This window comes from Myodes glareolus, chromosome 1 (genome assembly GCF_982192425.1).
Source record: "Myodes glareolus chromosome 1, mMyoGla1.1, whole genome shotgun sequence".
In the NCBI taxonomy this organism is placed as follows: Eukaryota; Metazoa; Chordata; class Mammalia; order Rodentia; family Cricetidae; genus Myodes; species Myodes glareolus.
This window is the reverse complement of record NC_142026.1, coordinates 102,375,620-102,400,039: the sequence shown is the minus strand read 5'-3', so window position 1 is coordinate 102,400,039 and position 24,420 is coordinate 102,375,620. Positions and strand designations below refer to the sequence as shown.

Genomic DNA, 24,420 nt, shown 5'->3' with positions numbered 1-24,420 from the left:
CAGCCTCTCATTTCCTGTAGAAATAAAACCAAAATCTCTTCTCCAAAGTAGCACACCTTTTGACTTAAATAAGACAGATTGAAAATTTGTTTATAAAAATTTATTTGAAATATCAACAATGAACCATTTTTCACACTCTGATTTTACCACTGAACATATTTTTTATGTTCAGCCAACAAGCAAAGGTTGTCCAATCTAACTTCACTTCAATATCCTGTGATGTACAGAAAATAGCAATCTAATCCTCTACTAATATACTCTAGAATTATTTGAGAACAACCAGTATGCAGAATTAACGATTAAGGGAATTTTGAATTTTAGGTGTTTATCATTGAATGTGTGTTTGGAGGCATTTATACCAAGATATTTGATAATTATCTTTATAACATTGGACTATATCTAAAAAAATTAAGGTATATAGTCTTATTCTGATTTAGTAGATTAGTAGTTGTAGATTCTCCTGCATTGACCATGATTTCATTGAATAGTTAGATAGATTTAAAGTATTGGCTTGGTATTCCTCTTGTTGAGTGGATATTAAGTCCAGCTACAGAGCTATTGGTTACTGCCAAGGTATGTGTGACACTACTGCACTTGTAAGGATGTCATGTCATGATGATCATTGATGTGATTCTTAGGCATCACATGTGGATGGGACTCTTGATTACTTCTCTTATTTTGGAAGCTTTCATGGTAGCTTCTGTTACCATAGAGGCTAGGCTTCATGGAGGGATTATTCAGGTCAGCTCTGGCTCAGGGGCCTCTGGATCCTGTTTTTGAAGTGCATAGTGTCTTCAGATATAGGGATTTACCTTCCACCTCTTGTATTAGCACGTGACAAGAACTATATCTTAGATAACTCCAACTAATAACTCAAAAAAGACTTTTCATGTCTGGTATTTAGCTTTGTGTTGGGTGATCTTTGACTCTTAGAGGGAGTGCCATCAGCACAGATGAGAAAACTTAATTAAAACTACAAATGTATATGGAGAAATATATAGGCATGTTCTTCTAGCACGGGGAGATATTAAAACTCTATTTAAGAAAGTCTAAGCCATAAATTGAAAATCAAATTATAAATTTAAAATTTATAATAAATACTAAAATTAAGATCTTTGTCATTAGATACTATAACAAGTGATAGTGATATACAAATGTTAAAAACATCAAAAGTACAAAAATATGATAATAATGAACAACCTTAAATAATGAAATGTTGATAAAATGAGATTGGGAGCATTACGTAGATTTGTTATCTCATCATTATTTCCTTTCTCCCAGCCCAGAAAACTGTAGAAACTTTGTCTGCCTTTGCTTTGAAATGGAAAACCATGTTCTAGGAATACATTTCATTTTACATCTTTGGTTTGGCCTTCTCATTTTCCTTACCAGATAATTCATATAACTTCCGTAAAGCAAAAGTTTTGCCTTTTAAATAGTCACTCTTTCTTGCAGTAACAATTGAGTTGAGTATTTATATTATCACTAATACTTAACAATACTTACACCACCAACTATTCAGGTCAAATATCCTTCACTATGTGTACAATTAAAGAGTGAACAAAGCAGGGCTTTACAAGTTCTTCCCTAAAATTCATAAATCACCTAAACTGTGACTATATACAAATAACTTAACACCTCTTTGTGAAATAAGCCACTTTTTATCAGCACTAATTATATAAGAACACAATTTTCATATCACAGAGTTATACCTTGCTAAAGGAAGTTTACATAGGGTTAATGTACCAAAAAGCAAAAAGTGATAAAAGTGTTTTGCAGTTCAGCTTTCTCGGCAGCTTGCTTTTCTCTCTCTCAGACAACATATGCATTTTACGTTTTGATTATCTGTGTTCTTGCTTGACTATATGTTATCATTCTGAAAAGTTTGATATCCATTGCTTACTCGTTGTATAACTAAATTTGCAGAAGCTGAACGGTCCAAAGAAGAGATTGCAACTGCCTCAACCAAAAAGGGTAAACACCACAGGGAAATCCTGATATGACTATAATTGATCTTGAAGCTTTTAACTTAGTTTGTGTAGTGTGTTGAGAGGAACTTTGCCTACCAATTCTGCTATTTCACTGGTACAGAAACCAACTTTGCATGGTGCTTGTAACATCTACACTAACAAGGTTTTACGTTTAGTTCTCTATTGTACTTTGCCCTGATCCTCTAGAGATAGAAATTAATGTTTGTAATTGTATTCAAAAAACAGTTTTTTTAAAAAAAATTATAAATATATTGCTTAAACCCAATACGATTTCAGTCATCCATAGGGTATTTGGGTACACCACACTACTTTAAAAGATCAGGTATTGAATATATTAAAATTTGACTAAGAAGACTCACATAAAAATGTTCATTTTACGTGAAAATAATATGGGATTAACAAATATATCCCATGAAATGCTGACATAGGACACTTTTACTTTGAGAAACAAAATGGGAAGTTTGTAGAGAAATCAGCAATTCTAACAATATCTTTAAAAGTATCTCATAGAATATTTAACAAGCCTAACCTCCTTTATACTTTCACACTTGCAAAAATCTACACATACATCCTTATATACATATTCTACTAAAATGATATTATGTGTACAAAAAGAAAACATACATAAAAATTATACAATTAATAAAATATACATGACACCTATTTGCATGTTCCATTTAAGATTATAAGTAAACATAAACTAATGTTCTACACCCATTAATGTATTTCATACATTGTTATTTATTGATGCATGTCTATGAATTGTTATATATACATAGACAAGCTTATATCATTTTATGTGAGAGATAATATTATGTTTAATTGATATAATTTTACCATAACTGAGAGAAGTCTAAATTAGCATAGCTTTATGTGGCATCATATTTTGAAATTGACCTTGCCTATTAATATTGTGTGATGTAAGTGCAGTTGTTTCAGAATGAATAATATCATGGTATTATAAAAAAGCTAAGGATTTTAATAGACAATAATAAAAAATCATTAATCTGGGCATGGATGTATGATTTTCACATGTTGTCAACAAATGCAGGTTATTGATAAATTTGAAAGAAAGAAGGAAGATGAAGGCAAGGTGTATTCGGATCTGTAGGTAACAATGGCACCAACACTGTGTCCAGAAAACAGTAGATGTTTTTCTTCTATGATATGATTGCAAATAATCATCTTTGGGTAGTTAGTGGTCATGGAAAAGTATGTGATGAAGATTTAAAAAGCAAATATTAAGCTACTGGCATCAGATTCTTGCATGGATTGAGGCATTTTTACCTTGAGTATTAGGGCATAATAAAAACACTGATTATTTAATTCAACCATGTAAAAGAAGGTAATGATATGAAATCAAAACTGTATAATCAGTTATGGAACTCATCAGAGTCCACAACTAATATGTCATAAATTTACAACATGGCCAGTATTTTTGTTGGCATGAGCTTGCTGGGTAAGTTTTTGGAGTCAAATGACAGATAGCAATCTATTTATAAATAAACATGAGATATTAAAGTCAACTTCTTTGCTAATTCATCTTTTATTTCCATTATTGTTTTAAGTATGGTTGTATATATTGGTTTGGTAGTTAATGAAAAATCAACAAAATCACACATAGCTTCCAAGGCTATTATAAACAAACTTAGAGCCAGGTTCTGGCGGCATATCCTTTAATCCCAGCACTCAGGTGGCAGAGACAGGTGGATCTCTGTGAGTTCTAGGACAGCCTGGTCTACAAGAGCTAGTTCCAGGACAGGCACCAATGCAACAGAGAAACCTTGTCTCGAAAAAAAAATTAAACAAATTTGGGGGGGGGGTCTTACATAATTAACAGAATTAAAAAACAGCTTTAAAACTGATTTTACCATTCGTTAATTAGTATACACATTCCTTTTCTCTAAAGTGTAGCACAGTTATTATTCTCTCATGTATATGACATCCACAGAATTTAACACCTGATAATGTCTCATAATTAAATAGTATAAGAAAATTGAATTAGTGACTGTTATTTTTTTCCAAGTAGATTTTGAGTTCGGGAGTTACATGATAGAGTGAACACTGTTGATTGTTTGATTATTGTAAAATTTTCAAAGTTACAAATAATTCAACTACAGTTCAGTGAGTGAGCTATAAAGTTCTAATTTATCATTTGCATGAATTACTTTGCTTTAATACTTAATTGAAGATACATAATATTAAATCCTCATTTGATACCATCTGTTTTGAAATTCACAATTTTTGATATATTTTTCCTTCCATTCAACATAAACCTATGGATACAATACTAAGTATGAATTAAAAGAAAAGATGAGGGTTAATTCTAGACCTAAGAACATCAGATGCTGGGAAAGATATACTCTATTTTTGCTACCCGAAGAAAGTTTTCAGCAAAACTGTAGTTCTAGTCTGAAGTCTAACAGGGATATAAATTCAGAAGTGACAGGGCAGTTTAAAATGTATTCTTTCTTGGAAAACATCAAAAGATTTGCTCTGTAGTGACCTCAGAAGTAAGCCTTTAATAACAGGTATCTTTCCAATGTGTGAAGGATCTATAAGAGCATCTTTAGTCTAAGCAATACAGGGGGACAAGGCAATGAGGCTTTGCAGGATGTATATGAGGATCAGTATATCTCAGAAGGAGTCCCAGGTCTCAAAAAGGCATGCCGCTGTTGCTGTGGCTCATGCTGATGGTGGGTCCCTTGCTAAAGCAATGAAACCTGTTAGTCCTTAAATAATTCAAGTCCAGAGCAGAAACTTTTACTTTATGTCTGCTATGTGTATCTTGTGAGGAGTTTCTAAGGTGAATTAGTCTTGAGTTTCTCTTCATAGTCTTGGGACTTTACTTATAAAGTCTTTGCATACTTATACTATATACACAGTGCTTGTTGGTATCCCAGAGATTCTGCTATTAGCTGAAGCATCATATTCTTTCCTTGACTTATGATGTAGCCATGTGAAGATCACAAAACTGCCCTTTATTATGAAGATTAGTATTGTATCTCCATTTTGGATTTTACTATTCATTTCGGGCTTCTGGTCTCAACTGTTCAATTAAACAACTTCAGATTCAACCCTCCTTTACTCAAACTGGCTAATTTCTCCTCCCTCACTTGCTTTCATTAAACACTATACCTTACTAGAAATCTGGAAACAATTTTGAGTTTTCTTATTTTTACCACTTGATTATTTAAACCATCTTAATGTTTGTAGTCTATAAACATACTGTCAATACATTTCAATCTTCATTGTCTTCTATATGACCTACTATCATGATCAAATAACTTACCTTGAATGTTTATGCTTGTATTAAAACTCATTGAAGCTGTAGTAAATCATCAAAGCCACAGCACCGAATAAACCACTTTATTTAACTTCTCTTTTCCCCAGCCATTCATAAGATGAGGTCCAGCTTTATTAAAATGATTAATAGAACTCCCATGGCCTGTCTGCCATACCTTTTTCTAAATTGACCTTCAGACATGAACAACTTTATGTATACAATAATATTGTATTGCACATAATTCTAAATATGCCTATAAAAGTTAGCAGAAGAATGGATTTAATGAATAAATACTTTACAGCATCTGATAGCTGATAAGAGAACATAATTACTATTTTTTCTAACATATACACCCAAAGATCTAATCAATATTACTTTTCTGTCTATAGATATTTATGCATTTTGTTGATTCAATCATTCTTATTTTTGTATGGTACCTTTAAAATGATAGTGACCTTTGGAATGGTCACATTAAATACAACAAAATAACATCATATTGTTCCAAGGCTAAGTTGTAGTATGTAAGTGTGATATCAGGGACTTTTGAAACTGTATACCACAACTCACCTGTTAACAAAAATCCTATCATCCTCCACATTTAGATACTACTCAATGTTTATGATGCTACTGTAGATATTGAACTTCATGGATGATGATTAGCAATTAAGGAGAGATGGGGGATTTAGGTTTTTAAAAGGTATTTGAAAGAACAATAGTGAAATCCAGCAAATAATGAAAATACAGCAAACCACCATTTACTCCTTCTGATTCAGCATAAGCTTAGCTAAATCCATCATTACAGTCTAGGAATGGATGCAGCAGTCCATTAGGATTGCACAATAGAATGAGTTGTCTGCTGCAAAGCCTGGTAACTGGCATTCGACCACCAGAATTTATATGGAAGAAGGAGAGAAACCACTCAAGCAAGTTGTTCTTCAGCTTCTACAAACACTCTAGACAGCACACACACCCTGTCTCCAATAATAAATAAATAAATTTAAAGACAGCTATTTTTATATTAACTGTGTCCTCTGAAGTTGTACAATACAAGTCTATTCTTTTTCCTTCCTTCTAATAAATATCTTCAAATGTAGAGAAAATAAGATTTCTTCTCCCAACATCAAAGAAAGTTTGAGGTACTCTATGATATAGAAAGAGAAACTAATTAAGACTTTCTTTTGTTTTTATTTGGGTTTTTTTTTTGTTTTGTTTTTCAAAAGATGGTTTCTCTGTATAGGTTTGGTGCCTGTCCTGGAGCTAGCTCTTGTAGATCAACCAGGCTGGCCTGAACTCACAGAGCTCCACCTGCCTCTGCTTCTCTAATGTTGGTGTTAAAGGCATGAACCATCACCGCCCAGCTGATAAAGGCTCTCTATTGATTCCTCACAGGGAGAAAATCTACTTGTTAAGAATTCAGTGTTTATTAACCATAGAATAAGGCCTGATGAATTCGCATTAAATTAGAAATGCAAAGATAAACATGAAATTCAAACTGTCATTTTTTTCCATATAGATACTCAGTATTTTCAGTGATCTTTTTAAGTAAGGACAAACTACATCCTCTTCCCTCATGGGGATGGTCAAATAAAACAAATCTGTTACCCTTTCACTGGCTGCTCACCCTGTGGCACTGTATATTAGGGGTTCAGTAAAAGTCTTTGTTACTGACATTTTTGACATTTTTTTTTTTCGAGACGGGGTTTCTCTATGGAGCCTGTCCTGGAACTAGCTCTTGTAGACCAGGCTGGTCTCAAACTCACAAGATCCGCCTGTCTCTGCCTCCCGAGTGCTGGGATTAAAGGCATGCGCCACCACCGCCCGGCTATGTTTGACATTTTGTAGTATCCCTCAGTTGAGCTTTGGTGAGTGAAGGTCTATGTTCTTGAGCCCATGTGTAATCTTCATTTATGCCTCTACATCAACTTTGCTCTTTGCTTTATAGGGAAATCATAGTGACAGCCAGGTCACCACTATCCACAGAACAAATAATCCTATCTACTTGATCATGGAAAATCACCTTTTGTTAAGAATTTACACAACACACAAGTATCTTAACATCCTTTCATGCACTCAGCCATACAACCAAACTATTATGTACAACCCTTGAATCACTATATAATCACACACTAGGCCAATTTTCCTTCAAAGAAAATATATGGCCCAGTGTGCTGCCCGAAGTTCTGTCCAGTGTCTGGATTTTTCCTCACTGATGCCTTTTAAAATCGTATAAGGAAAGGGCTTTAATTCATCAGTTGTCTGCTTCTAGTTGGTACCTGAAGAATATATAGAATCAACTGTAAATTGGGCTCTGATCTTTTCTTCTTCAGTAAACATATCATGAGATACATTTCCTGAGGCAATCGGTGCAAGGCTCAGGACAGACGGTACTGTGACAAGTATAGGGACGATAGACATTTGAGCACTCTTCTTTCAATTCATTGTGCATTCTCCTCAGGGCAGACCACATGTATACCATATACAGCTGATGATGGATGCCACTGTGCTTACCCAACTTTATGACTTTGTGGTTAAGGTAACATAGAGCTCACAGTGCGCAACTTGAATTGCATGTTAACATGGTGGCTTACTCTCAGGTGTTTAGTTTCCTCTAAGGCCAAGTGGCAGATCAAGAGCTATCTATTTAACAGCCATTTTTTTTAGTAATTTTATTAAATTATAAAAGTTTCCATTTCTGCCCCTCCTCCCACCACCCTCCCACTCCCCCCACTCCCTTTCCTCCTCCCTCTCCATCCCTAAGAGCAGTCAGGGTTTCCTGCCCAGTGGGAAGTTCAAGTTCCTCCTGCCTCCCTCCCGATCCAGGAAGGTGAGTGTCCAGACAGACTGGATCCGCAAAATCCAGTATATGCAGAGGAAACAAGTCCAAGAGCCATTTTTTTTTCAGATAAAACATTACTCATGAAATCCAAGGGCCTCAACTGTGCTTTCCCCTGTAGAGGTCTACTAGACCCTCTGAACAGTATCGCTAGCTGCTACTATTACTTCCAGTCCTGTTAGGTATGCAGGATAATATGGCTAGCCTAAACATACTACAGAGCCTTCTCTTCTTCTGGGCCTACACTACAAAATAGAAATGTTTAGAGTCACTTGCTTTATTAATCGGAATAACACCGACAAATGAAGAATGTGCTGCCTCCAAAATCCAAATAAGTCTATTAAATGTTGCATTTCCTTCTTGATGGTAGGAATTCCCAGGTGCAACAATTTATCCTTCACTTTAAAATCAATATCTAAATGCCCCACATCACTTGACCTACAGAAATTTTAGTGATGCAGATGACCCTTGAATTTTTACTGGCTTTATCTTCTATCCTCTGATGCACATGTATGTTACCAAAAGGCAAACAATAGTTACTACCTCTTGTTAATTCAGTCTAATCAACATGTCATCATCAATATGATAGGCCACTTGAAGGTATGGGGGAGCAACATCCCTATAAGTTATGATATAGGACTAAAGAATTGCTATATTCTTGAGTCATGTTGTCTGGAACTGAGACTCTTAATAGTCTTTTGTTCATTTGTCCTGAAATTTTCCTGCTTATCAGGATGGAGCAAGAATTTAGTAGGCTTCCTAGCTACTTCACTTCTATGAATATTATAATGAATTAGCTAGTGGTATAGGTGAGGACATTTTGACTGTTTCTTTGCCTCTGTTTTCCAATATGGTAATTAAATTCAGTTTGCACTTTGGGAGTTCAGTGTACTACTCATTCATTGCTAAAGCAAGGCTGATTTGTTTTGTTATATTTAAATTATCCAGTTCAATATTTGTGTCTCCCATTTTAAGATAGGACATAAAAAGAACAACAATAGACCCTATTTAGAAAGAAGAGTCAGTTAATTCAGTACTTTCTACAGAAGACTGAATTCTTGAGTTTGGATTCTATCATGTATGTAAAGTCTAGAGACACCTGTGTCTTTATTTCAAATGCCAGAGAAAGAGATACAGGCAGGTACATGGTGTCACTAGCCAGTCATGCTCTCCATAAACTCCCGTGTCAGTGAAAGATCCTGCTCCAAAATAAATGAGGTGGGCAGCAATTGAGGAAGGCACCTTATGTTGATCTCTATATGTACTTCAAACATATGGGCCCCATGTACCTTCACATATATATATATATATATATATATATATATATATATATATATATATACATAAATTACACATACATATATGCCACCATTCATAAATTTACAAACACAGAGAAATGATAGATTTCATCTAGTATGTAGGTGCTCCTCTTCCAAAACTTTTCTCATAATGTCAGTGGGGGAAAGTCTTCTTGACTTTTTGTGGAAAGTTAAGTTTTACATGGCAAATCCATTCTAGCATCCAAATATCTCTGAACTTTCAAATACTTCTTCCGTTGTACAAGCTGTGACATTACACATGGGTATCCAAACCAAAAACACAGATTGAGAACCCTTTGAATATATTCCCACAAGTGGTATTGCTGGATCTTGAGGAAGGTTGTTTTCTAATTTTCTGAGAAATTGCCATACTGATATCCAAAGGGGTTGTACCAGCTTGCATTACCACCAGCAATGCAGAAGTGTTCCATAAACCCTACAACCTCTCCAGCATAAGTTGTCATCAGTGTTTTTGATCTTGGCCATTCTACAGGTGTAAGATGGAATCTCAGAATTGTTTTCATTTACATTTCTCTGATGACTAAGGATGTTGAGCATTTCCTTAAGTGTCTTTTAGCCATTTTAGATTCCTCTGTTGAGAGTTTTCTGTTTAGGACTCTACTTCATTTTTTTATTGGATTATTTGTTCGTTTGATGAGCAATTTCTATAGTTCTTTGTATATTTTAGAGATTACACTCCTTTCTGATGTGGGGTTGGTGAAGATCTTTCCTCATTCAGTAGGCTGCCATTTTACTTGTGTTATAAGTCAGTCAATAATATGGTCAATGGCTATTTTTCTTTTCTTTTTAATCTTCAGTCTAATGACTATGGGAGAGATGATTCTCTCTCAAGGTTTGTTTGGATGCTCACCTTTATAGACCTGGATGGAGGGGGAGGACCTTGGACCTCCTGCGGGGCAAGGAACCCTGACTGTTCTTAGGACTAGAAAGAAGGGAAAAGGGAGGCGGGGATGAGGTGGAAATTCTAAATAAATAAATAAATAAATAAATAAATAAATAAATGAAAAGAAGAAAGGAAGAAAAAGGGAGGAAAGGGGGAATTGATAGAGGGAGGAAAGGAAGGAAGGAAGGAGCAAGCCAGAATGAACAAAGCCAGATGGCAATCTAGATCTTGAAATGCAGTTTCACCTACAATCAACTAGACTAAACTTTGCTGTCTTTTTTCATGCTCAGTAAATAAAATTATTCCCATAAGTTGAGAACCAAAAAAAAAACATGCAGAAGTCTTTAGACTGTTCATATATATCATGAAAAATGAGGTGTCATCTCTGTGCTTATTCTTTTCCTTTACTATTTTCTGTGGAAGTGCTTAAAGTAACTGACAAGCATCATTAAGATTTTTATACTTCATGAGAGGCTTTTGAGTTATATCTATCTATCTATCTATCTCAAAAAAATCTTTACTTCTCACAAGGAATATATCAGGAGCATCAAATACATGCATAATGTTTATTTTCCCCCAAAGGAAAAGTTTTTTTGTTGTTTCAAAATTTTCTTCAAATACTGGAAAGGAGTAAGCATGTACATAATAGAATTATTCTTTCACCAGACATTTGTTTTTTCACCATAGTACAAGTCAGAGTTTCATTCTCAGTCAGATTTGACATGTGAATAAAAAATATAATAGTTTACTATACCAACTTTAAAAGCAAAACAAAATATATACTTTCTCCAATGTATTAAAAGGATAATCACTAAATATACAAGATTTGTAAAAATACAGAAACATCACCTTTAAATATATCTTTAATTAAAGATTTATTTTATTCCAAATTATGTATATATGCGGAGGGGGTCAGTGCACATAAGTACTGGTAATCTTGAAAGAAGGAAGGCATTGATCTTTTGGAACTGTTGTTATAGGGTGTGAGCAACATGGTATGTGTGATAGGAACCAAACTCTGTTCCTCTGCAAGAGCAGTATGTGTACTAATTCACTGTGCCATCTTTACAGCGACTTTGAATTGTCTTTTCAGTGTTTTCTGAAAAAGATATTTATTTCATCAAGAAAAATCAAAGCTATAATACATAAATTTAATTTTTAATTAAATCTAGGATTCTTTGACTAAAAAGTAACTATTTTCAACTGCATCCCTAAAATAATTTTCCACTACTTTCTAAAATCTTGCCTTTTGAAAAAAATCAAGAATAAATTTTTTTCTGAGAGCATTAAAACAAAAATAAATAAATAAATAAATTGGTGCCATTTTAAGTGATATGATGAAATTTCTAGTCAAAAATTTGCTACCCCATTATAACTTTCCAAATAGGTAGTTAAAAAAAATCAGGAAGTTCTGTATTTGCTTTTGATAATTTATTTAAAAAAGAATATTAAAATCGAACATTTAATAGAGAGGTCTTTGATTCACCTCAAGATTACCTTGAGATTTTTGTTTGTCCTTTAATGGAATTAAGAGTAATGGCTTAATTAATTTATATCTATTTAGAGCTAAGTCTATAGACATTTACTTTTATTTTTCCGGGAAGTCTGAAAGAAGTATCAATCGGTGTCAAATCAGAGAGAGAGTCAATATTGGAGATCTCCATTGGGTCCCTCCCCTTGGAAATCAGGATACCTAAGGAATAGAGGAAGAAAGATTGTAGGATTCAGAAGGGTTCAGGATACCAAGAGAACATCACCGAATCAACTAAGTTGAGCTCATATGGGTTCAGACAAACTGAAGCAGCAAGCTCAGGGACTGTGTAGGCTCCTTATTCTGTAGGCCATGTTCTCCTGGTGTCCTTGCCCTTCGTGCTTCTACAATCTATCCTTCCCTTTTCCTGAGGAGTTTTCTGAGCTCCACATAATGTTTGGTTGTTGGTCTCTTTCTGTCCCCATAAGCTACTTGAGGAAGCCTCTCTGATGAGAATTGGGCTAGGCACCGACCTACAAGTCCAACAGAATATCATTAGGAATCATTTCATTGATTTTTTTTTTTGTCAGTCATGTTTGGTGTAATTCTACACCATCTACATTAGATCTCTGAGCCATCCATATTCAGGTTCCTAGCCATCCAGGCAGAGTAGGACATGGGTTCCATCTTGTGGCTTGAGCCTCAAGTTAGACCTGTCATTGTCTCCCACAAATTCCCATGCATCTTACAGGTAGGTCAAGTGAAAGTTTTATTGCTAGGTTGATATTCCAGTTCAACCACTAGGAGCCTAGCTTGGTTTCAGAAGATAGACTGTTCAGGCCTTATATCCTTTATTACTAGGAGTCCTGCTAAGGTCACCCTCAGAGGACCTAGGAAGTTTCTACTATACTAGATTTCCACACTGCCCCATAAAGGCCCACCTATTCCAGTTTTCTCTTTCTATACTTTTCCCCTCTGTCCATCCCTTCTCTGCTTAAGTCTTTCTGTTCCCATCCTCATACATGTTCACCTACATGATCTATTTTATTCCTTCTTCCTAGGGACATTCACGTGTTTGTCTCCCCATTATTCTCCTTTTATCTAACTTCTCTGAGTCTGTGCATTGTAGCATGGTTATCCTTTACCTTATGTCTAACACCCACGTATAAGTGTGTGCATATCATGTTTGTCTTTCTGGGTTTGGATCGCCACACTCAGGATGATTTGTTTTATAATTCCACCCATTTACTTGCAATTTTTATGATATCAGTTTTTTTCCCAACAGCTGAGTAATACTCCACTGTGTAAATTTACCACATTTTCCTTATCAATTATTTAGTTAAAGGACATCTAGGATTTTTTTCTAGTTTTGACTATTGTGAATTAAGCAGTTATAAACATAAGTGAGCAAGTGTCCTTGTAGTAGCATGGGACATCCATTGGGTACATGCCAAAAAGTAGTCTCTCTGGGTTTTGAGCTAGATCAATTCCCAATTTCTGACTAACTCTTGTCACAAAAGGAAGCTTACAAGAGCAGGAATGAGTTTCATCTACTAAGTTATTGGCCAAAGAGATCCCATGGGAATCCCAAACAAACAACCCAGACTGTTTCCAAGTCTAGTTGTTGCTCTCTACAAACTGACTGCAAGTTCCCATTGCTGTAGACAATATCTAAATGCCTAATTTATCATGGAGAATTCAAGTTGGTTCACACACATAGTCTTAATCCCTACTGACTAGTCTTCTTGGTTCTAGAAGGTACTCTGAACATACTATGAAACATAGTTCTTTAGAAGCTAATTCTTTCTACTTGAGGAGAGTGTAAGGAATTACCTCACTTACATTTATCCTCTGTAGATTTTTTTACTAACCAATTCTCCTCTGCACTGGATATACAAATTTACTTTCTTTTTAGGCACTAACATTGTTATTGATGTAGAAAATAATAAATTTTCATGTTCCTTGCTACCTTGATAAATTAATTGAAAAAAATAAATCTTCATTAATGAACTATTCTGAGAGCATAAGGTAGTGAGAAATAATCAACCTTAAATACATACCTACGAATAACATAATATTATATGAACTGAACAAGTTTGTAGGCAGAGACTGCTCGTACATTTCCTTGCACTCAGACTCCAAAAATCACACAGAAACTATATCAATTATAACACTACTTACCAATAGCTTAGACATATTTCTAGTTAGTTCTTATATCTTAAAATAATCCATTTCTATTATTCTGTATAACACCATGAGGCTGTGGTTTACAGGGTCAAGTTCCAGTGTATGTCTCCTTTGACAGCTAAATAGCATCTCTCTGACTCCACCTATTCTCTCTTTATATCTCTGTTCTGATTTCCCTCCTGGCTTTACCCTGCTAAGTTATTGGCCAAAATAGCTTTCTTCATCAACCAATAAAAGCAACACACATACAGAAGGACATCCCACATCATATCCCCTTTTAAGTCTAATTTAAAAGAAAGGTTTTAACTTTAATATAATAAAATTACATATAACAAAACAGGTATCGAGCAAGAATTGCAGTTATAATATTTCTCTGTAAGTCTAAAGTTCCATTCCTAATTTATATTTTATTATAACTAAAGAAAACTGTGGCTAATTGTCTTCTACTCCATCAAAAACTCTAGAAGGATATAATATTACCTAAGTAAACAGGAAGTAAATTGTAAACAACTTCTAAAACTCTAGAATTGACATACACATCTTACTGTCTGGACATTTTTTGAACATTTTCTTTTTTTCTTTTTCTTTTTCTTTTTATTTTTTTACTAAAAATTTCCACCTCTTCCCCTCCTCCTGCTTCCCTTTCCTTCCCTCCCCCCACTCTCCCTCCTCCTCCTTCTCCAGGCCAAAGAGCAGTCAAGTTTTCCTACCCTATGGGAATTCCAAGGTCCTCCCTGCTCTCCCCAGGTCCAGGAAGATGAGCATCCAAACAGACAAGACTTCCACAAAGCCCATCCATGCAGTAGGGTTTTTTTTTGTAACATTGGGGCATCCATCTTCAGACTATAGTCCCATAGTATTTGGCGGACTTTTCCATGAGGCAGGAAATTTGAAAGACTGTTTTGTCTGTATTGACAGTTTGTCTATCACTTTTTTTTTTGTATCCTGCAGAATATCTGGCAGATTATTTCATGAAGCAGGAACCCTGAAAAACTGTCTCACCTTCTTTAGGCAACTTCAGCTGTCACTCTTTTTGGAGTCCTGCATGTCCAGTTTATACAGCATACAATCAAATAGTCCAGGCAAGAGCAGTTTCCTGACCAAATGTCTGGCAAATTCTGTAAGGAGCATCTTCAATGCTCATCATCCTCTTGAAGTAATTGGAGCTGCCAGGAGTAGATGTGTCTCATTGTCATGAGAAGTCCTAAGATTTCAAAATGTTTTAAATGTCACATTCTTTAAGTCTTTGAATAGTTTGAAGAATATTTATCCATTAGAAATATATCTCTGTACATCTAGAAAACCTAATTAATATGACTACAAGTTTGACTATTATGGATGATTATCTTTTAGCCTGTATTTACTAATTATATACTACATTTTTAAGTTTTACAAACACAATACCTTGATCAAGAGCAAACATATACATATAACAAAATAGAGTTAGAGATGTGCACTAAGAAGACAGAGCTAAAGAAATAAAAATTTAAGTGTTTATTTGGGTAACAGTCTAACGAAAATGTGTTTATTTAAGCTTGAACCTTGATTTTACAGAATCTGACCAGCATTGCCTACATTTCTCACTCTCTGAACCATTTTTCTTCAAATTATGCCATTTCTTCATTGTTGTTATGTTTTTTTTAAATTTTATATTATTTATATTCAAATCTACTTCATTCTTCTTTGTTAAGTTAGTGCATATTTCTTCTTTTTAGAGTCTCTTGACTGATTTCTATAATATTCTTTCCATATGAATTAATACATTAATACTTAATTGTAACTTTGTTTAATCTGTTTCTTACTTTAATTAATTATGTTTATATGTTCTTAGATATAACACTGGAAAATTAATAGAACTTTTTTGTGTAAAAGGGGTAATTTTATTTAAGGCAGAGTCAAAACAGAAGGAAAGAAAAAATGAAGAAAGGAAGGTAGAAAGAAAGAAAGAAGATAAAAGAAGGAAGGAAGGGAAGGAGGGAGGAAGGGGGAAGGAAGGAAGAAAAGAAGAAAAAGGAAGAAAGGGAAAGAAGGAAGAAGTATTGAAGGAGGAAGGAAAGGAGAAGGAAAGAAAGGAAGAAAGGAAGGAATGGAGGAAAGGTGACTTCTACCTAATGTGCATTACAGTTGCCATAAGTGATCAGATTTTGTTTTTGTGTTGTTGTGTGTCAGTACAACGCTAGAGTCGGTACCTACAACCTACATTATCACTTAAAGATTAGATAAGGTGTCATCATTAAAACAGCATTTATATGGCAAAGTGGGAATATACACCTGAGAGCCTTGTTCTGGGATACATGACCCCTGTACATATTGTAACACAAATCCAAACCATGGGATTCTTTTTTTTTTCTGCAATTCAGTCCTGAGAATTTGTCACTGTAGGAATGCAATAAGCTCCTGTCCTAGATGGAAGTCAGTTCCTACACTCCTTGAATTGTCCTAATCTAACACTGATTTCAGTGTAACAGGAATATAAAATAAAAGCACAGCCCTCATCAGAAGATGTCTCTAGAAATGGGATTTGTGAGACTTGGAAATTCTAATTTGCTTTGGAACTGAATGTTTTCCTCACTCAAGAGTTCCATTTGTGGGTTAGAATAATGATTATTTGAAACCTACTTCTTTTTATTTCTAACAAGTAAATATTCAAACTTTGAAGTGTGTTTCTTTTTAAAGGGGGTACATAAAAGGACAAAATCATCACATCCTCCTTTTTTTTCTTGTTTTCTTCTTTCGTTCTTTACTGAGCCCTCCTATCTTCCTCTCTCCACTATTCTTTCCCACCTTTCTCTTCTTCAGAAGTAGTTACCAAGGGATATTTTTATTTACCTGATGGCTTCTTTAAGATATTGTTTGACATGCTCACTACATCTGGCATTCGATTAAAATGAAAGCTGAATCTCTGGTTTCACTGAATTCCAATTAGATGCTTTGACAAGAACACTGCAGAATATTCAACACATTGTGTGCTCTCTCATCGGGAAGCAGCATCTCTCTAGAGGCCCCCAGTGAAGAAACACTTCTGTTTCCAAAATGAGCAAATCCAGTGGCAGATTCACTTATTCATTTTAAAGTTGCATTTTCTTCTCTGCAACTCTCTGTAGAATTGGTTGTAATGACATTATTCAATTCCACATCAGTTCTTCAGCTAGTATATGTTCAAATTCTCTGAAGATCCCTTCTTGAATCAGTTACTTCAGCTGGAGGCACTAATTTTGCATGAAAATTTTCTGCTTATTTGACGTTTAACTAGGTAAACAGCAAATCCTCGAGTGAGAGCAATAAATCTTAGAGAAAGCACGAATCGGGGGATATAGTGCTTTACAAGATTCTATTATCTCTTTTGGCTCCTTGTGATGTGGAATAGGTTTCTTTAATATTTAAATGCTTCTCAGGTGTGACTGCACTGTCCTCTCAGTTGATGAAGACATGCTAAGTTTAAATTTTAAGGTGCATCTGGTTGACGTTTGTAAGATACAGTGTCTCTAGCAATAACCTGGAATGTAAGTCAATTAATCATAGTCCTATCAAGTACAATTCTTTGTAGGTTGTTCATAAAAACACATACAGGAGCAAAGTAGAAAACAGTGTTGAAGAATCAGTCAGGAGATCAAAGGGATTATTCCTTCTCTTTTTTGATTCTAATTCCTTAAGATTAGATTTAAAACAGATTTCAATCGCATTACAGAGAGATGAGAAATATTTTTAATGCATTAGAGAAGAGCTTGTTTCGAAGCAATATTTGGTATTGAATGCACCCCCAAATGCTTTTATGTGTAAAATAAATATTTCAGACTGAAATTCTTATTTAAACCTTATCTTTGCTTTGCAGCCATGCACGGAAAGAAAGAAGAAAAAGCCAAGACAGTGGAGCAAGGTAAAAAAAAAAGTGAAGCAGGTTGACATTATCTTCTTTAGAAAGAAAACAACATGAGGAGGAAAACACTGGATTCAGACAGGCAGAAGACAATAACCTTTAAATCTCTTGCTCCATAGCAATGTCCTTTCATGTGTTTTTTTCGAACAGGGAGAATGTGAGGCAACTATCTGGCCTTGTCTTCCTTTTGTGTATTAAGCTTTTAGCATAAATCAGAACAGGAAACCTATACCGACTGCTTCATTGCACCACAGAGATGCTGAGGGCTATTGATAATGAGAAAATGACCTAGGTAATGAGTAGACACTTTTCTGTTTGAGTTTTGATTTCAGTAGCACCTCACATGATAGCCTGAAGAATAAACATAATTCAACCCAATTTATGAAAAATAATTTATATTGCTTTAAAAAGAGTCTGTTAAAGTTAAGGCACTGAGGCAAAGGGAAGCAAAAGCTATTAAAGTTTATGTGATGACTTTGGTTGTTGATTGCCTGAAAATTTAATTCATAAATTTGCATATAAATATGTGTGTAAATATATATATTTATTGTTTAATGTAGCTATACCACACTATCACTCCAGAATATGCTTTAAAATGCTCCTGAGCATGGTCTCTTCTCATTGAGAGCGATACTGAGCTCATTCCTGCAGCACCACTAAGTTAAAAGATTTAAAGACGTTTATAGTGAAATAGCATGATAATTATAGTGATAAAATTTTCTATTTATTTGGCTTCTGGGTACCACCGACCATTAAAGGAATCAATGCAATGTTTCAGCCAACTATGTATGAGCAAAATTGTCTACATTAGTGTCTGAAATACAAAGCACAAACACAGGATCATTTGGCCTGCTCACTTACTCAGCTTTCCATATGGAAATTTCTTAGTCAAAATGAAGACAATCATTCCCAATCTGCTTTTCTGACAAAATACTGTTTGGCCCAAATAAGAAATTTTATGTATAAAGGATACAACGAATTATAAATTCCTAAATTGTATATATATATATACTTATTTAGATCATTTTTTACATGAAAACAGTTCTGACAAATTATCATAGCACATGACACTCCACTGAACATCGTGGTTTTCTGTTCTCTAGTCATAACAATTACTTATCATAGCTTTCTTTGCTTCTTACTTTACCATTGTCTTTCTTTTTCTTTCTTTTTTTTTGGCTTTGTTTTTGGCCTCAAACATGCCAAGCAGACACTGTTTCATGAAGCAGTATCCCAAGTCTAGTAGAATGTTTTAAATCAGTACCATATGTCAAAAGTAGACTGGTAATGGAAATAGTACCTAACGTGATTGCTAGGAACACTGAATGCTTATTTAAGAAAGTGTCCCTTTTATTAACTCATTGATGTTTCCTGAAATTGGCAGTGGTTCATTAGGATGTGAACTTAATCACTCAGATTATTTTTAATGATTTTATTAAAATTATATTTTATCATATTAAAATTTAGGATTGTATGCTGATATAAAGTTAAGACAATTATCTTTATAACAATTGTAAAACACTTCAGTTTTAAATATATTAGAATGAGCTCTCATATTTTAAAATCAACATAAAAGAAATTAGTATATTTAAACACATTACACTTTTTGTGGTGGTATATTTTTGCTAAATAGCTGATGAGAAAATAGGTGTTTTTAAAACATGACTAAAGCAGAGAGTTTGCGTGTGAAAAAAATCTAACTTTAATCTATGTGTTTTATGATAGAATTCTAATATTTATTCATAAATGAATGCTTTAGAACTCTGTTTTCATTCCTTTTCTGCATAGTTGTAGTTAACTTCAGAAAGATCCATTATCTAAAATGAGTCAATAATGCATTGAGAAAAAAACAAATATCATCAAAATACCTTTTCATTCACTTAAGTTTTAACTTGTGGAGTTCTTTAGGGAAAACATCATGGTTTACTTAGTTCCTGTCAGATTTCAATGTGCTGTGCACTCTGAATCTAGTTGTGCATATTAAACTGATGGATGTAGGTGATTCCAGCTATGCATGAATACATTAACCCATGCCCACTTTACATTATGGGAGACACTCTTTGGAAATGGTGGATTAATTTCTGGTGAATCTAGTTTATAAAAAGGGACATCATCACATAGAAGAATGGAAGTCTAGGGGAACCAAGATGTCCAGAACTCCCAAAATTGCTTTTTTAGTTTTAGTTTATGATGGTTATATTATTTTTATTTTTCTCATGCAGGCCTTATATTGGCTAGATTATAGGTTTGAAGATTAAGATTTTCTATATTCTTACACTTAAAAGCCATTTAATTTGGAAGACATCCACAAGATTCTATGTAGGAGTATCAGAATGGCCCTCAGTAGATGTTTTCCACAATGGATATGGCTGTGCTTATGAGAGGTATCAGTGTGCCAAAGTTGAAAGTGATAGATATGTGCTTCCATACACAGATACATCACTGCAGTTCATATCCGTGTCTTAAGAGGGCACATTGTGGTTTGATGATGTAATGCTCATTACTAAAAACTGTTCATTTTTGATAATTTATCAAAATTTGATGTTTTTGTGTACTTTTTCAAAATAGACCTGCAGTCTTAAATCATACTCCCCTGTCTTTCAATCTTTCTGGTTCCAAAGGAAACAGTTGATGTGCTTTCCTTAGAGCTAGCTAAGGGAGAGAGAACAGCCGCTCTAAAAAAGCACTGTAAGCACAGGAAGAGACCTGTTAAGACAATTCTTTTGGGTCTCAGTTGTAAGCTTGGAGTAAGTTATGTGTAGCAGGGGGAAAGTGGGGAAAGGAGACACAAATTAATCATTTGTGAATTGTTTTTATTTCTGTCATTCTCTCTGATTCATGAAATTTCTGAAGTTATGTTTAGGGTTTATTCTAAGAGCCTCTCACCGTGGCCCATCAATTGAGTGTATGCTCAATAAATATTTGTTGGTTGATTACAAACATAAAGAAAATGTCAAGAAAGAAGTGTTAGCTGAGCCAGATTTCAACAACTCATCCTGAACACATTGTGAAGCTATAATAATATTCTGTAATGTCAATTACTAACAAAGAATGTAGGCAAAAGTTAAGAAGTTAGATTAAATTTTCACCTTATAAATTCAAAATCTTCACCTTATAAATTGATCAACCTTATCATTTCTCATATATTTATAGTTGGTTTTTATTTTGTTTGATGAACAATCATATGGACAAACATATGGACAATTATATGGACAAATATATGGAAATTATTTAGTTTATTAATTATAAGTATGTTAATGTGAACTTCTTAACAAAGCAAAAGGGAAGATAAAGTTAAATAATCGCTTAATTATGTAAATTCGTGTACCAAATTCAGTAAAGTATAATTTATCCTTTCTTTTAAATAAATTTTTAAACTTAGAGAAGAATCAAAAGCTAATACTTTTCTCAAAAGAAAAATTTCTGATTCTCTGATGCACAGTTGTTAAACAGAGCATTTCTTACATCTGATTATTATTATTTTACAGGAGGCCTTGTCTAGAAAGGCTCTTAGTTTATAAGATTGCAATAAAAGTCATACTTTATACTCTTAATTGTGTATGTAAAGTCCAGCATCTTAATGTAAAGTTTAAAAGGCTATAACTGAGTTATATGTAGCGTTTCATCCTCCTAGAGAACAAAATGACCTTACAACCCAGCTAATTTGACACAAGACAATTTTTTAAGAACAATATTTGATTTCCAATTAACCAACAACATGAATTGAAGAAATTGGTCATCACTTTATGAAGGGTAAAATATGAAAGTAAACATTAAAACTATGTCAAAGTTGATTTTGTCTAATAAGACAGTCAATTTTGCTTTAAATTTAGAAGGTTTCAGTACATGCAAACAATCTAATCTATGTGCACATGAAGGATTTCTGTCTTTTCTTGGGTTGGATGTGATTCTGTAAACCATGTTACCCATATAATTATAAGAGCCTTTAAATTTGTCAGGATAACTGGTGGAAAACAAGTACATTTTGTGTGAGTCATTATGTTCCTTTATCTCAGTAGACAGTCTTTATGTATGCACTGGTCATTGTTTTAATCTGTGATGTGTAATTATTGTACACGCATTCTGCGTTTAAAGTGATTGTTAAAAATACCTTAGAGCAGTGATTTCCCTGAGATAATCCTACTTATTTGAATGATTAGGTTTATATTTTTTGTATACTAAAATTGCTTCTTTTAAAAAAGGAAGCAATTTAAACTTTAAAAAGTCAATGGAGTAAAACTAAAAGCTTAGTTGACCCAATTGTATTTAAATGATTTGTGTGATGTGTGCTTATAAAAACCAATCTGCATATGTTGATTAAGTCTTGTTGTTGACCCTCAATAAATTTTAAATGATAAAAAAATGATTGATTCCTGTGAATTTCAAAACTTTGAAAACAGTTTTACTTCATTGTTTAATATTTATTGAGCGCCCACAACAGGCCAGGCGCTGGGAAGGGATGTGCTTGACTCAAGAGAGAAGCTGAGCTACAAACAACACCAAACAATACCTGAATGTGAACCCTCCATGCTTTTTGTAAAAACTTATTTTGTATATTTTAAAGAATATTTAGCAGTTCATCATTTTACACGGTCATATAGACATTTCACTTCCTCTTACCCTTACTTAGTACTTTTGTATTAAGTCTTTCTGGTTCGAGTCATAGGACCTATAGGAAATTTCTTTCCAGTTCTTGTTGTTTTTTTTTTTTTTGTTTCATTGTCCTCTCCATTATCCCTTCAGTAAACAAAAAGGTCTAATTTCTGCTTGTCACAGCAGAACACATTACTCAAGGAAATTTGTGTTTTTATACGTGTTTCTTTCTCAGTACCACCATCTGTCATGCATCATTTGATGCATATGATCCAAATTTTTATTGGTAGCATAGACATTCAACACTGAAGCCATTTTTTTTTTTGCCTAGAAATGAACCACCTGAGTCAATGATGATGTTTGGAAGTGATGCTGAGGATATGCATAAATGTCATTCTTTTCTTTCAAAACATAAAGATACAAGTATACATGTCAGATTTTCTTAAGGTCATTCTCCAATCCTTGCCTCTGTAAGGTACCACTCTTACCATTCAGGAGCCTGAGTAGCAAGAAAGTCATGGGGAATTGGTAGGTAGGACTAAACTGGATACATTGAATCACAAGGCACGAAACAGAACTCCAAGAAAAGCATTACTCCTACGTTGCCTTCTTTCAGTAGTACCTTCTGTGATCCACTAGTACACTTTCTTCACAAACAATTCAGTGTTTTAGGTTCTAAAAGTATCAAGCTCTTTGTATCATCTGTGTGTCTCTATTTCACTTATAATCCTTAAAATTTGTCTTAATCTGAAAATAAAAGAGTACAAATATGAACCATTTTTATTGCATATTTGAATATAATTATAAATATGAAGAAAAGTTTCATGTGACCTGTTAATTTAATGACAAAGTATTTTATATTTCCTTTGAGAATAGATTATGTAATTTGAGGAAACTTTTAACTGAAACAAAAATGTGTACAGTTTTGACCATTTTCTACACTTTGACATCAGGTGGATGTGTGTTCCCCATTTCCATCACAAGGAAATTGTCCTCACACATACTGTTTCTCCTCAATGGCATTCTGATCACCATCAGTAGGATTTGGAACTGAGAAACACTAAGTATTTAACTCAACTTTGCATATTCTTTGACTTTGTAAAGTGGATTGTATAGAGGGCTGAAGAAATGCATTATACTTTGTACTACTCAGCACAAGTGCATACCGCCTCTGGATTTCAAAAGCAGTAGTCAATTGCTTCTTAGATTTTCTATTAAAATCCATTTTTTCATACCATTAAACTGAGCCTGTATATTGGCTGTATCTCTTTTTCTCTTGAAACAGAATGGATGTTTAAATGGTTACATTCATAAAGTTGATTGCTTAGAGAAAAGATTATCTTTGATTTTTTTTGTCTCATTGGCTTATATTTTTTAGTGACATATTGGTTTTTCTACTAAAGATCTACTTATAACAAAATGAAATGATTTGCATTTATTATTTGCTTGCATTTAGTTTGCTTGAGGTACCTTAGTATAAATTAGCAGATTGTCAGCATAATAATTTAGAGTCAAAGTTCAGAAAAAAGCTGAAATTTTCAACTTTGCTATTTTATCACAGTAAACGAAATCACACATTTTAAGTTATTTCAAGAGCTAGTGTGAATTTTAACAACATCATAGATAAGTTGAACTTGTGTAATCTTGTCTTATTTTTTGATAAAATGTTAGTATAAGCTTGTTGAAATATTCTTGAAATGTCAAATTTCAATTCATAATTTCCCCCAGTAGTTTGTATTTATAAAACATTGCTTAAAAATTTCTTCATCATTATAGCTAGAAACATTTGAGTTGCATTCACTTGAATTTGATACATTACAATATAAAGTCATATAATTATCTAATATCACTATGTTATCATTTAAAACTATGAAAATAAAATTTTATCATAAAATATTCTTGAGTTAGTACATTTAATTTTTGTCTTCAAAGAAGAAAAATTTATGTAATTTAGTGGTA

The 24,420-nt window shown here is 33.8% G+C and overlaps 1 protein-coding gene across 16 annotated transcripts in view; it reads left to right on the top strand.

Moving 5' to 3' along the window:
- Positions 1-24,420, top strand: part of Trdn (triadin) — a 369,239-nt gene that overhangs the window by 242,550 nt on the left and 102,269 nt on the right. For 13 of the 16 annotated variants that reach the window (XM_087911137.1, XM_087911136.1, XM_087911148.1 and 10 more), the window contains 2 exons: positions 1,927-1,974; positions 17,824-17,868. In XM_087911137.1, the coding sequence (XP_087767263.1) occupies positions 1,927-1,974; positions 17,824-17,868 (93 nt within the window). The remainder of the gene's footprint in view (positions 1-1,926; positions 1,975-17,823; positions 17,869-24,420) is intronic. The other 3 variants (XM_087911167.1, XM_087911156.1, XM_087911165.1) reach the window with 1 other exon arrangement.